General features: G+C 36.8%; 1 protein-coding gene across 1 annotated transcript; it reads right to left on the reverse strand.

Moving 5' to 3' along the window:
• Positions 1 to 8,326: 8,326 nt before the first annotated feature.
• LOC145766816 (uncharacterized) lies at positions 8,327 to 12,745 on the reverse strand. The gene is made up of 8 exons (XM_082578521.1): positions 12,607 to 12,745; positions 12,179 to 12,294; positions 11,793 to 11,849; positions 11,390 to 11,476; positions 10,605 to 10,760; positions 9,362 to 9,527; positions 8,912 to 8,986; positions 8,327 to 8,430 (listed from the first exon to the last, which is right to left on the reverse strand). Exons 1-8 carry the CDS (start codon positions 12,743 to 12,745, stop codon positions 8,327 to 8,329), a joined length of 900 nt encoding a protein of 299 aa, XP_082434647.1.
• Positions 12,746 to 13,054: the final 309 nt, after the last annotated feature.

The following is a 13,054-nucleotide window of genomic DNA, read 5'->3' on the forward strand; positions in this document are numbered from 1 at the left end:
TATGTCAATGAAACCTCTCTTAGAAATTTAAATCATCTTTCATTAACACGACACAAAAACACAAATTGAAATTTGTAAGTAATTTTATGTTCAATTTTTTTTCCACCGATTAATCTACAACAATCAACATGCAATGTATTGAGAATCACAAGGGCCATGCAACACAATAGACAGCTGGAAGCAGCGAAAGGACATCTGGTCATTGTGTCAGCTTCTCCAAAATGTTTTGACATAATTTTAAGTGTCCTGCTGAGACACACTCGCGTGCCATAGAGCGGTATCGAACCGGCGTCCTTTGGCCGTAGCGCATATGCTCTTCTCTCCACTTGGCCAATAAATTAAAACTGTTAACTTTAGTAAGCCTGTATAGATTTCCAGTACCGGTGACAGAAGTTTCCATGGAATACTTTTGGACCCCAGGCCGAGAGGATTTTAAGGGCCGTAAACTTTCTAACAGAGACGAAAACTCGCAGAAGCCATAACGTATTATTTTGATGTAGTGGATTTTGTCAGAAGTGATTTAGGGCTCTAAGATCTTATTGGTTCCATTGCTCCTTCCCCAAAAGTTATGCTCTCAACGGTCTGTAGATTTTTTCCCTCGTGGATATTTACTTTTGAGGTGAGCTTTATACTTTACCCGATTCATAATACTTTTCCTTTTCAAGTTGAATCATTGCTAGATGTAAAGATGAAAACAAGTCACTATGGTGGACCAAACTTCCCATGCAATGGTGAGGTTGTCTGCTGTAATGCTGCCTTGACATTTGCTCATAGTAGGCTATAACAACAACACACTTTTACTAATGCGATTAGCTTTTACGTCACAAAAGGAATCTATCGAGTCTACGAACTTGTTTGCGTGATAGAGCAAATTTATTTTAAGAATTGCATTGGTCATCGACATATCCAATCCGAATCTCGCCGGTTGAAACTGGTCCAGTCAGTTGAAGTTTGGCATGCAATAGCTCAACTGTAAACAAATTGGGGACACCAGAGCCTAGTTTTCCAAATAAACATTTGAAGAAATGATCAATGAGATACAATGTTACCTTGAAATTAATGAACTTAATCTTAGCTTTGGGATGTAAAATTGTGTCCCTCAGATAAGTGCGACAGCTTTGCCTCAATTATTCGGGAAGTATTCACGATTTTTTCAGGGTGGAAACATAAAAAACCTGAAACGAAAGAAAGTTTGTTCTTTGCTATGTTCGCAACAAAACTATATGATAAAAAGTATTGGGTGTTTGTGCATTGAAGTTTTATTTTGAGACTTTTTGTTTCAAGACCTCTTATTGGATTGCTCTTTATTGCAGTGGCGTATCCTGGTTGATTTTCGTAGGCATGCAATGGAAGGAGGGTCATAGCCAGTGTAGGGGGGTCTGGGGGCATGCCCTCCCAGAAAAATTTTGCAAATTTGCCTTAGGTTTTATAGCTTTTCTTGCAATTTGAGCCTTACTTAGCTGATAATTGTTTGAGCTGTTTTGCAAAAAATGAAGTTTGGAACGCACCATGAATCTAGTGTCTTAATTTTATATCTTTCTCCTGCACTGCAAGAAAGCGGACTTACGCGTTATGCAGCGGTGTAGGCCTATGGCCTTCAGCCAGGGATAGCCTTCAGCATACACCCGACCCGTTTTCTTGATGATCTTTTAAACTACTGTGCTTAGGTCTCAAGTAAGTTTATATGATACTATCTACAGTAGGAAACAACAAGGATTTAAACTATGAGGACCAAAGAAAAAAGGCCAAACAAATGCCAATCGGAAAACTAAAAGAGACCAAGCGTCCAAACAAAAATAGTCCGGCCAAACACTTTTTAAAAACTCCGAATTTCTGAGATTTAGCCTTAAAAAGACCAATCTGGCAATCTTGTCTCGAGATCGTGATTTTTGGTTTGCATGCAATTTCAAATCTGCATGCCTTGGTTCCATTTGCGCCACGCTGTTGTAAATAAAAGAGCGGCGAATAGGCAAATTGTATTATCAACGCATGCTGAGCTCGTCTTAGCATGCAGAGTTGCCAGGGTTAGCAAAGTTTCCAAATTTTGAAAACGAACAGTTGTTTCGAATATTGAAATTAAGAGAGCGAGGTGGTTCCGCTATTAACATTTTCAATTTCTACGCATAAATTCGTTGCTTCTGAAAGATTTCTGATTTCATCAGAATTGTAAGGCATGCAGTGCATGCCTTGCATGCATGGAGAATACGCCACTGAGTTTATTGTGTGTGAATGCTTCGACATTTTGTGGGCGTGTACTTGTTTTGAACAATGAACTTTTTGGCTGTTCACTCTGCTGAAGTTTACATGTTTGTAAATCAACATCCAGATTTATCTGGTTTGATCTTGTTGGTTACAAATTCATGACAATGCAAACTGTTTTGAAGTACAGATATTGTAAAAAAATATAAAAGGGAGTTGTTGCTAGTGTGGGCAACTGAGCATGTCTGCTTGGTAGCAAATTATTTTGAGTCACAATAAAAAACGCTGATGCAAGTAATTAAAATACAATCACTTATTAAATGATTCAGATTAGCAGAAGCTTGCTTTCACTCGGTAAAGATGTCATTGCCACCAGAAAATGACACAACACCAGATAAGATAAACAAGCATTATTTCACTTGGCAGATTGGAAATCGCATAATAGAAATCTTTACGGCCAAGCCCTATACACCATCACCTAATTTCCAACGCTTCACAAAATGCAGTCGTTTCGTTCATTTTCCAGTAAACCTAAGTTTTCCCAAACAACAAAGTTAAACACTAAGTTGCAGCTATAGGGTTATGGTTTCAATGATAAAGGCCTACCTGCTAACTTCAAGGGGGCATTCACTGTTAATCTGCCTGTCCCCTCAACTTTTAGGTTCCCAACACCCACATTCTTGTCATAATTATCTTGATTATGAAAAGAAATTAAATTTTAGTGAACTTCACTAATAAAACTATTAATTGCATTTTGTTCAACAACGAGTGTGTCTTGATTTATCATGCACTGCATGTCTCTGCATTATCTTTAGTGACAAAATTGACAGTGACAACAAAGACACCAACAAAGAAAATCACTAAATAAGGCGATGTCATCTGAACGTTTGGTTATAATAAATTAGTTTTAATCAGCATTGTAGGTCAAAGTTTTTTCACGATGTTTGGAGTTAAAATTGTAGTTTTAAATTATTATCGAATCGTGTTCAGCGTTAGTTTGAACTAGTGGGTAAACAATAGATAAAAAAGCCACCAAACGATCCCCAATGGACCATATTTGTAATATAGCGTACGTTTCATCGATGGGAAGAGCAATAAGTTATTAGAAATAAATTTTTATTTTTTTGTTTTTTCTTCTTTCTTCGCCTCACTTGACATTTTATGCGATGACCAACGCTTTTTGATTATTTTCTATACTATTAGTCCCACAGTAAATCCGCCGAGAGGAAATTTTGGACCCGGAAATAGAACAAATATAGGAGTTTTTTTCGAAAAAAGTAAACCAAATGAAATTTTCATTACGTCCCTGTTCCGTAAAAAATCCCGTCTAAAGACATAAAAATACCCTCTAGACCCAGTTATCGCCGCTATAATGTCTCACAGACGTGTTATATGAGTGAACGGCAAAGAAAAATTTAACAGCAGTGTCAAACGTATAATCGGATACTGGAAAAAATATCTTCAAAGTTTGATGGATATGTAGTTGTTTGTTAATAGGATCAGAGAAACGTAGTGTCTGCATAATCTACTTTGCTTTCTGTTTGACAACAATGCAATGGAAGTTAAACTGCTTTAAAGAATTAACTATTATTATTATAGTATGTGTCTGCGACAACACAAGTGCCTCGAGGCAGTGATTTACCATGTCTCCAAAACTAAGAACTAACTACAGTAAGCTGCTGATAAATAAACGGAAAAAAATTTTTTCCGCTCTAGAAACTTTAGAATTTTGGAAAGTTTCAAGCCTTGTGCATAATCTTTCTGATATTATAGCCTAACGACTGACTTTCAACTCCCCGCGCTCATGGCATACCAAAGCCCAGATGCATAACATTTCAAACTTATGAAACAGACACCGTTGAAAACATTGTAGCGGTGAACCAATGAAGTTAAAAACCTTTTTTCAATTAACCGGACAACCAGGGGCAGATCCAGTTACCTCAGGGTGAAAGGGGGCGATTTCAACAAAACAAAATGATATTGATTGATTGAATCTTTATCCTCGGACTGGAAAAGCTTCTTGCAGAGCTTAATTCTGGCAGTTTCGCATACTTGTAGAAGCTTTGAATCACTGACGCAGGCCCGGTCACCGAGATTGACAGGGTGAAGTTTCCGATTGTTGAAGTCTTGTTGCCGGGAAATTATTCCATCCATTAGATGTCGCTGAATGGAGAGCAGTCCTTAACGTGCTTTGCTCAAGCGCACACCCCGAGAGTCGAACCAGCGCCGCTATTGATGTTGAAGTTTCTTCGTTCCAGAAGTGACGCGCCAACCAATTGAGCTATCAGGGCGGACTAGGATAAGTCTTCATTAATCTGAACGTGCAAATACATCGTAAATAAAGTTACTTTTCTGTGCTTTAGGGAAAGTTATGTTTCTAGTTGTCCTCCTTAGACCCTCTTTTCCACTTCGTTGAAAAGAGTGTTGAAGACGAGGGAAATACACTTCATTATTTTCTTTTCTAATAGCGTTCTTGGCACACAGAAATCATGGGAGATTTCAATCCGTTGACTTCCGAACTTTTAAATAAGGTATTTTCTGAAAACTGTTGATAAACGTTTAAAATCACTGCGTACGGTTGAACTCTTCTCGATTGAACCTATTGTAATAATAATTATTCTTCTGTAATTCCGAAACAAGTCTTTGCGCGATTTAGTTTCTTATGGTTAGCAATAGTGCAAAAATATTTAAAGAAAATTTCTAAAAAATTCCAACTTTACGGTCCTTTCCGTGCAGAATTAAATGCAAGTAAAAGCTTTGAACACGATTCTTAGTTTAAATATAATCCTTGTCGACAATTGTTGAATCTCGAACATGACTAAGCAAAAATAAAACAAAAATCTGACGAGACGAACGTCACACAGCTTGAAACTTTTGCAAAGTCATGCTCGATAAATTCCTTTTATTTTTATCTAAAAGTTATTTGTCTTATTCTTTATGAGTTCGCTTGAATAACAATTACTAAAGATAAAAAAAACACTCTTTCCTGATTGATTAATTTCCTACTACTGCACGAAGTCATAATTTGTTTGAAGAAAATAATCCGATCTAAAACCACAAGCAAGGCAAAGCGACTCGTGGCAACACTTATAAACTCACAGCATCTTATCGAATACTCTACAACTAAAAAGTGTTCTATTCTGCCAGGGATGTGTGTTCACCATCTTGCCTCCTTCCCCCCAAAATCCAACAGGTGGCCACTATGTTCATTGACGGTTTTTAAAAATAAGACAAGAAAGCGTTGGGTTGCAGCAGCAAATTCTTTCAGTGTGCACATAGAGAAAAAATTCACATTCAATATTTCAGCAAAAAGTAAACAGCTCTAAAATTTAAAAAATACTAAACAGCCTAAGCCGACAATTGATTGATTGATTGATTGAATCTTTATCCTCGGACTGGGAAAGCTTCTTGCAGAGCTTAATCCTGGCAGTTTCGCATACTTGCAGAGGCTTTGAATCACTGACGCAGGCCCGGTCACCGAGATTGACAGAGTGAAGTTTCCGATTGTTGAAGTCTTGTTGTCGGGGAACTATTCCATCCATTAGATGCCGTTGAATGGAAAGCAGTCCTTAACGTGCGTTGCTCAAGCGCACACCCCGAGAGTCGAACCAGCGCCGCTTGATCCCGAAGCTTCCTCGTTGCTGGAGAAGAACCAGACTTTTAATACTGTAAAGCAAAATTATAAGACAAATCTACAATGCAAAACTTAATGTTCGAAAAAGCAAAATTGGATACGAGGCGTTGGGGCTCGCTCCAAGGAAAACTTTGACAAACACAATCTTGTTTTGGTCACTTTGTAGGCATTTTCGACGAAATAATGTTTTTGTTTTTATCAAGATGCACACTTTGTATGTGATCATAGGTCTTTTTGTACGTAAGTAAATTCATCAAATTAGTAGAAGGTTTGGTTTAAATTTAAGTTACCTTACCATTTAAAAAAGAAAAAAAATATTTACGATCACAAAAAGATCTTTTTTTGTGATCGTAAATAAGGCCATTTGAGTGAGCAGTGTTTTCTTCGGAATATTATATCATTTTGTTAGTTTTTTATCAAGCTCAAAAGCTTTTTACTCCCATAATCCACATTTAAAAGAATGCATGCCAAAGCTTGTTGGTTGATGATGATAATTATCATCATGCTAAAGGTCGCTGGTTAGGTGAATTAAATGTGGTTGAGCGAGCAAAGTGAGCAGGAATATTTTAAAAAAATGGAAAAAAAACTACATATTAAATGTTAACCGTGCATGTAAAATGCAAACCGAAAAACGCTGCTCAAACTAAATATGTGTGGCCTTCTAAGCAGAGGTGAAGGATCAGCTGCTCATCGAGTTAGCAGCCACCTCGTGTTAAATAACGAAAATAATATAAACATTAAATACGATGTATAAACACACACAAAAAAATCAAACATTTGCTTATACAGATACATGTTTCAATTGTAAACTAACTTTTAACACACAAAAATAAGAAAATTGCTTCGCTAAGCAAACACTTTACTTGCCAGATCAAGGATTGCTCTTCATTCAGCGGTACCTACTCAAAAAATTTAGCGCCGCTATTGCTACCAAAACAGTAATAGCGCACAAGTATCGCGCTACTGCCTACCTCTGATGGACATTAGTATACTGACTACCTCTGATGGGCACTAGTATGTGATTCTTTAGACCAAATACTGCAAAATGGGTTATTGAAGTGCAGCGCTATTGCATTCCACTACAGTGGAAGAAATTCCTCCACCTAACGTTGACCTGTCCGCCCCCAGCAGCTCAGTTGCCTCAATGGCTCAGTCGGGGAGCCCAAGTTTATGACCCTAGAAATGCAAAGATCAAGCTGCTGTGTTTTTCAAATTGCTTCTCGACCTTATACTTGTTCGCCTCATCCGCGCAGTTGGTTAAAACCCAGACTTAGTGAGCTATGGTGAAGTAACGCGAATTCTACTCTAGATGTGCATTTAAAGCAGCTTTTCATTTAGCAACAGTTAGTGGATGGATAATTCAACAGCAAAACACTCTAGCAAGCAGAAACACCACTCTGTCTTCTTCGTTTGAACGTTCTTCGGCACTCCAGGGGTCGAGGGGCTCTGCCCCCTTGGGCAGTGGCGGTGATGCGGTCTAGATGTTTGGGCAAGTGTTGAGCAGCCAAACCGCTTTGTCAATCTCGGTAACTGAGCCTACGTCAGTGATTTAAAGCCTCTACAAGTATGAGAAACTGTCAGGATTAAGTTTGCAAAGATGGTTTCCACTGCGAGAATAAATTTTCCCACATCAATCACTTGCAAAGCTGAGTAATTATTACAACTGAGGTGACAATACTGTATTGTTTTTTTCATACAAATATGAAGCCTGACCATTTGACAATGAAGTTGGCTTGTCTTTGACACCTGACAATATATTGTGTCAAGGTCACAAATCAACACAAATGCTCAGCATAAAATATCTGCTTCCATTGTAACCCCGAATCAGATTCGCCCGTGAAAAATTTAGTCCGTTCCGTTAGCTCAGTGTTCATGCCCAACTCAAGATCACGCGGCGCTGGTTCGGCTCTCGGAGTGTGCGCTTGAGCAACGCATTTCAGGACTGCTCTTCATTCAGAGGCACCTAGTGAATGGAATAATTCCACGGCAACAAGACTTCAACAATCGGAAAACTTCACTCTGCAAATCTCGGTAACCGGCCCTGTGTCAAGAGCTTCTATAAGTATGTGAAACTACAAGGAATAACCTATCACGGCTTTGTCAGTCCGAGGATAAAAGTTCAAACCAAACCAATCTTAAACTGTAGAAACCAGCAGTTGACCATCAGCTTGACTTTGCTATGGAGACAAGTCTAAAACTGCCTTCTAGCAAAGTTTAGAAATAATAATTTTTATAAGAAAAATACACTAGCCAGATATGATAGCCTACGTGGGTCTCTTCAAAGTATTAAATGTATTCTATTTGTCTTACATTTTATAGGCACACACACACTTTCATAAAGGATTATCACAAAAGACATTCAAAGCTTAGTTAGAACGATCATCAATGTCTTTGTAAAGTCAAGTATTTGTTTTCATATATTTTAAAAAAAAAATTTGGACTCATTCTCCTTGAATGAAGAAAAAATCAGCCCAGCTTGAAATGACAAAGAATTCATTCATTGATGGATGAATTCAAATATCCGTCATGGATTGTCTTTGTTCTGCTGGCGCTAGGTGGTGCTGTGGCTACAAATGTTTCGCATGCTTCGTTAACATCTGGAATGAAATTTTAATGATCCAATAATGTATTTTACAAAACTAATTCATATCAGGTAAAAACGAATTTTTATAGAACCTCTAACGTATAAAAATAAAATAATACTTCAAAAGGTTTAAGGATCAAATAACATGATGCGTTCTACTGGTGCAAATTCATTTCCAACGTCGGAATAAAAGCAGATTGCCACTTTATACATCTTGTGATAGTTCAGCTTAATTAGCACCACCAGAACGCATCGTGTCATTGTAAATGCCTGATGAAGAGCCTCATTGAATTTTCAGATTTAAGGGTCAATAGATTTTTTCTGAAGAATTTAAGACTTCTTCCCAAAACCAAAATTAAAAACTCTGCATTAGACCCACATTGTAAACGTTTTTAATTTATTTTGCATCAAATAAATAGCTCTTTATATTCTTTGTCGTCGGTAGCACAGTGTAGGTATGTCATAAGTAACTTATAAAGCGTTTGATGAACGACCTGCAGTTTTTCTTCCATCAATTGTGTCTTTATAATATCCTTCTTCTCCATCGAGAACGTTTTCTGATTTCCCAACTTGATATTTGCGAAAAAAAAAACGGTTGAAAATATTTGTAACTTGCAATAATGCACCAAAAAATAATTTGTTTAGTTTAATTAATAAAATTCCCCTAAAACAGGAACGAGATTTTTCACATTCTGTGCGTTAATAACCATTAATTTTACGGCCTGGCCATTGAAATGGTGTAAGTTGATAATGCGAAACAGATAACAAACAGTCTCGCACAAGTTTGTTCAAAACGTTTATAAAAGGCTCATTTTTGACTGTTTATGTCAGTAAATGAAATTAGGTAGTGTTCAAGCAAACATAAAAGTCAAGTCACCGACAAAACTCTCACGCGGAAGAAACAGAGATGGCAGTTTATATTTTAGCATAGTAATTGGACTTACTTTTTCCTGTTTCTAAGCCTTTTATGACGTCAGTGAAAGCGGAGGAATACTTTTTCGCTTCTGACGACGGAGCATAGAAAAGAAAAGCAGGCTGTCCGCTTGGCACAGTGAGATGAGCTGATGAAGTATGTCCGTTATCTGTCGCTGGAGGGTCGTGTTGAGTGCCCTGCCAAGCGCAAACAAACTGTTTTGAGTACCGCGCTAAGTTTGAAGTCAATTATTGTAAATACACACATTCAAAGCAAAGTCAAAAACGACCACATAAAATGTGTGGATACTGCAACGGATGGCTGCGAATTTTTTCAATGGGCCTTTCACTACTGATACCTTTTGTGTAGAAAATACAACACTTACACTCAGTCATTTAAGATACTGTATGTTTCCCTAGAATACATTCTTCAACAACCGCAATTCGGCAATCGGAAACTCCACTTTGGCAATCTCGGTAACTGAGCCTGCATCAGCGGTTCAAAGCCTCTCCAAGTATACAAAACTACCTGGAGTTACCAACCAGAGGCTCTCTCAGTCCAAGAACAAAAATTTAAATTAATCAAGCAACCTACCAATCTTCTAACCTTTAAGTACGTCACTAAATATTGAAAGTTAAATATTTAAAAAGATGAAAACATTATCGTAGAAAAAATTGGAAGCTGATGTAAAAACTTGACGTTTGGATTTTTTACTTTAAAAGCTATTCAATTTGTTTGGTTGTTGCTTTTTAATTAGTGTCAAATGTCACGGCCTTATAAGAACGTTATTTCTCAATAAACGAAATGACAAACTAATAATTTTTATTCAATTATCATTAGTGTACATTATACAGACTCTATTGTTCTCCTTGTAATGGCCACGAGCCATACAAAGTCCGACTTAAAAAGCAAAAATTAAAAATAACAAGCAATTCAAAGAATTAGTTAGTAGGCTATGGCTATGACGCTTCAGATTATGTGTTTTTACGTTTTGGGAAAGATGTTAATTACTATTGAAGTCATTCAGACATCACATTGGCTTGTTAAGTGTATTTCATTGAGTCATAACATGCACAATTTTTGTTCGTCTACAGAAAAATTTCCCATGAACCCTTCTAAGTCTGGACAGTTGTGACGTAATGCTGTATGTCAAGGACTCATAGATATTTAAAAAAAATCCTGAGTAGATGCGCAGTAAAGATCTGCGCATTGGTGTCTGAAGCGTTTGTTTGTTGAACAAAACAGTTGTTTCATGCGAGAGCAGACAAACTTACTCTATCTGTGAACCATCGATCGTCGTGTGACGTCAGAGCTAGGTAACAGAGGAGAGCTGATGCTGACGTCACAAAAAGTAAGACAACAACCATAAGACATAATATGGTTGCCACCGCGACGCCGGATGATCCCCCGTCTTCTCTTTGGAATGCCATCTAGAAACAAAGTAGGTTTTGTGGATGAAATAACTGTAACCCATGCCGAAACCTTTCTCAGCACTTTAAGTATTTTATTACGGTCGTACAACTAAACTACTAAAGATTTCGATATAATGTAATCGTAAATAGGACTTTATAAAAAAGAAGTTAGTTTTTTCTTTGTGTTGTTGGGTATTGAACGCATTGATGTAAAATAAACTTTTCAACTAATATTGGCTGTGCTGGGGTAATAGCATTGCTGACATTTACCACTGCAGTTAACCGTAAATATAGTTTACATTTAGCCTAGGTATCAATTTTACAATAAAAACAAAATCTGTAATCTCACAGCTTTGCAAATACACAGGCCTGGAAATGGAAGAGTGTAGTTTAAAAAGTGCCACAATCACATTTTGCTGAATTGGAGTTTGCGTTGGAAAAAGTGCCTTTGGCAGTCCCCAAAACGTTGTTGCAACATTGCAGTACGAAAAAAGCCCCAAAGTCCACTTTGGAATGTTACAGATTTTACAGCACGCAAAAATTTTCGTTCTAAAAGTAATCAAGTCCCGTCTCAAATTTGTCCACGCCATGGTTCACTCAATTTGGAAATTTTGGACTTTTAAAATTGCACGTCACATACAACTTGCCTCTTCAGACAAAGCCATTGTAAGGATAGACAGCATAGCCACAACGATGAATGTGGTCGTTACAGAAGTCCCAAACGCAATTGCGGTCTGAAATTCATCAATGATTTTGTGATGTGGTGAAATGCAAGTCACTGATTGAAAGTAACGGGATGTTGAACTGACGTTTGTCGACTATAAGGAGTTTATTGAATGGAAAACGTCTAAAGTCTATTGAATAGTTTCTATTTTAAAATGCTTCTAAGGGTCTAATTGTACTCCATAAAAGATACAAAATCATTGAAAAGCATAATGTTTAAAGTTAAACTTAACATTTTTATCGAAACGTTTTCCTTTTGCATTATAGTCTATTCTTGTTCTATAGGTGATGAACTGATAATACACTGCAGTAACAAGCAATTTTTACCGAAAATCTTGTTTTTCTCTTGAAGGCGGATATTTTTGTACACGCGTCTGCAATAATCTACAAAGACAAAAATTAGATAAATTAAATTGGATCTCGTGGCTTTTTCGCGTCAAAATCTGCAACATTTATGAAAGCATAACTAACGTTTCACTATTTTATACTACGAGGTTATTTGAGAATGAAAGAATTTTTTATATGTTTGTAGACAGTGGTGTACGAAGGGGGGTATCGCCCCATGACCTCCCATTTTTATATGTTTGTAGATAACAAAATGACAAAAACACGCTTTATAGAAGTGAATGTTTTGAAGTGAGTTTAACTAAAATTCAATTCAACCCTTTCTGAAATAAATATTCAATTCCTAAAAAAGAATAACTGATGCTTGCTATGATTGAGAGCCAAATAGGGATTCCTGGGCTTCCTAGGAAAGAAGGAGGTGGTGACGTGTAGCCTTGTGATTGGTTGAAAATTGCCAACGAATCAAGCACAATAATGACGAAACCTAAAAAAGGTTTATATCATTCATTGATAAGAAATAAAAAAACAATTCAGTTTGAAAACACAACGAAGAAAAGTTAAACAAAGTAATATGCGCAGATACGCCCTCATGCGGAAATAAATGCAATAAAGCGTTGTGTAGTTTTTCATTGTTTGTTCTCAAAGTTTCCAGCAAATTTGAGCAGAAATTTATAATTTCTCTTCGTCTTATAAACATATCTTGTCTTATAAACATAAATAAAAAAAGCTTTTTTGCTCAATTTGAATTTTTAAAGAATTAATTCAAATCGCAATTTACTGTTTCCTTCTAACTTACCAAGCATCCCTTCTACGACTCCTAGTGGAAGTATGTGTTTAGGTTTTTGAAAAGGGACTGTGTCTCCAGGTCTCAAAACCCTGAGAAAACATATTCTGCAAGTTGTGCAGTACAAATCACAGCATTCATCCACATTCATTTCTATGCGTTTCCTATGGATTTACTGTAAATATGTTAAATTGTGAATAATCGTGTACAAAGTACTGTACTGTAATAATTTCTCAACTTCCTTTCAATTTGTCTATTTGAAAGCATACAAGGCATTCAAACAGATGAAGAGCCACTTTTAGTCCAAATTATTTTAGGTAGTATCAAGGTAGGTTTAAGTTGGTGCATTTGGCTAGACCAATTAATTCTTTTTAAGATGAACGGCTGTAAATGTTGAATCAATGCAAAAAGGACCAATTTTACTAAATAATCCGAAAAGAGTTGCAAACCTACAACTCAC

The sequence above is a fragment of the Aplidium turbinatum genome, chromosome 3 (assembly GCF_918807975.1).
Source record: "Aplidium turbinatum chromosome 3, kaAplTurb1.1, whole genome shotgun sequence".
In the NCBI taxonomy this organism is placed as follows: Eukaryota; Metazoa; Chordata; class Ascidiacea; order Aplousobranchia; family Polyclinidae; genus Aplidium; species Aplidium turbinatum.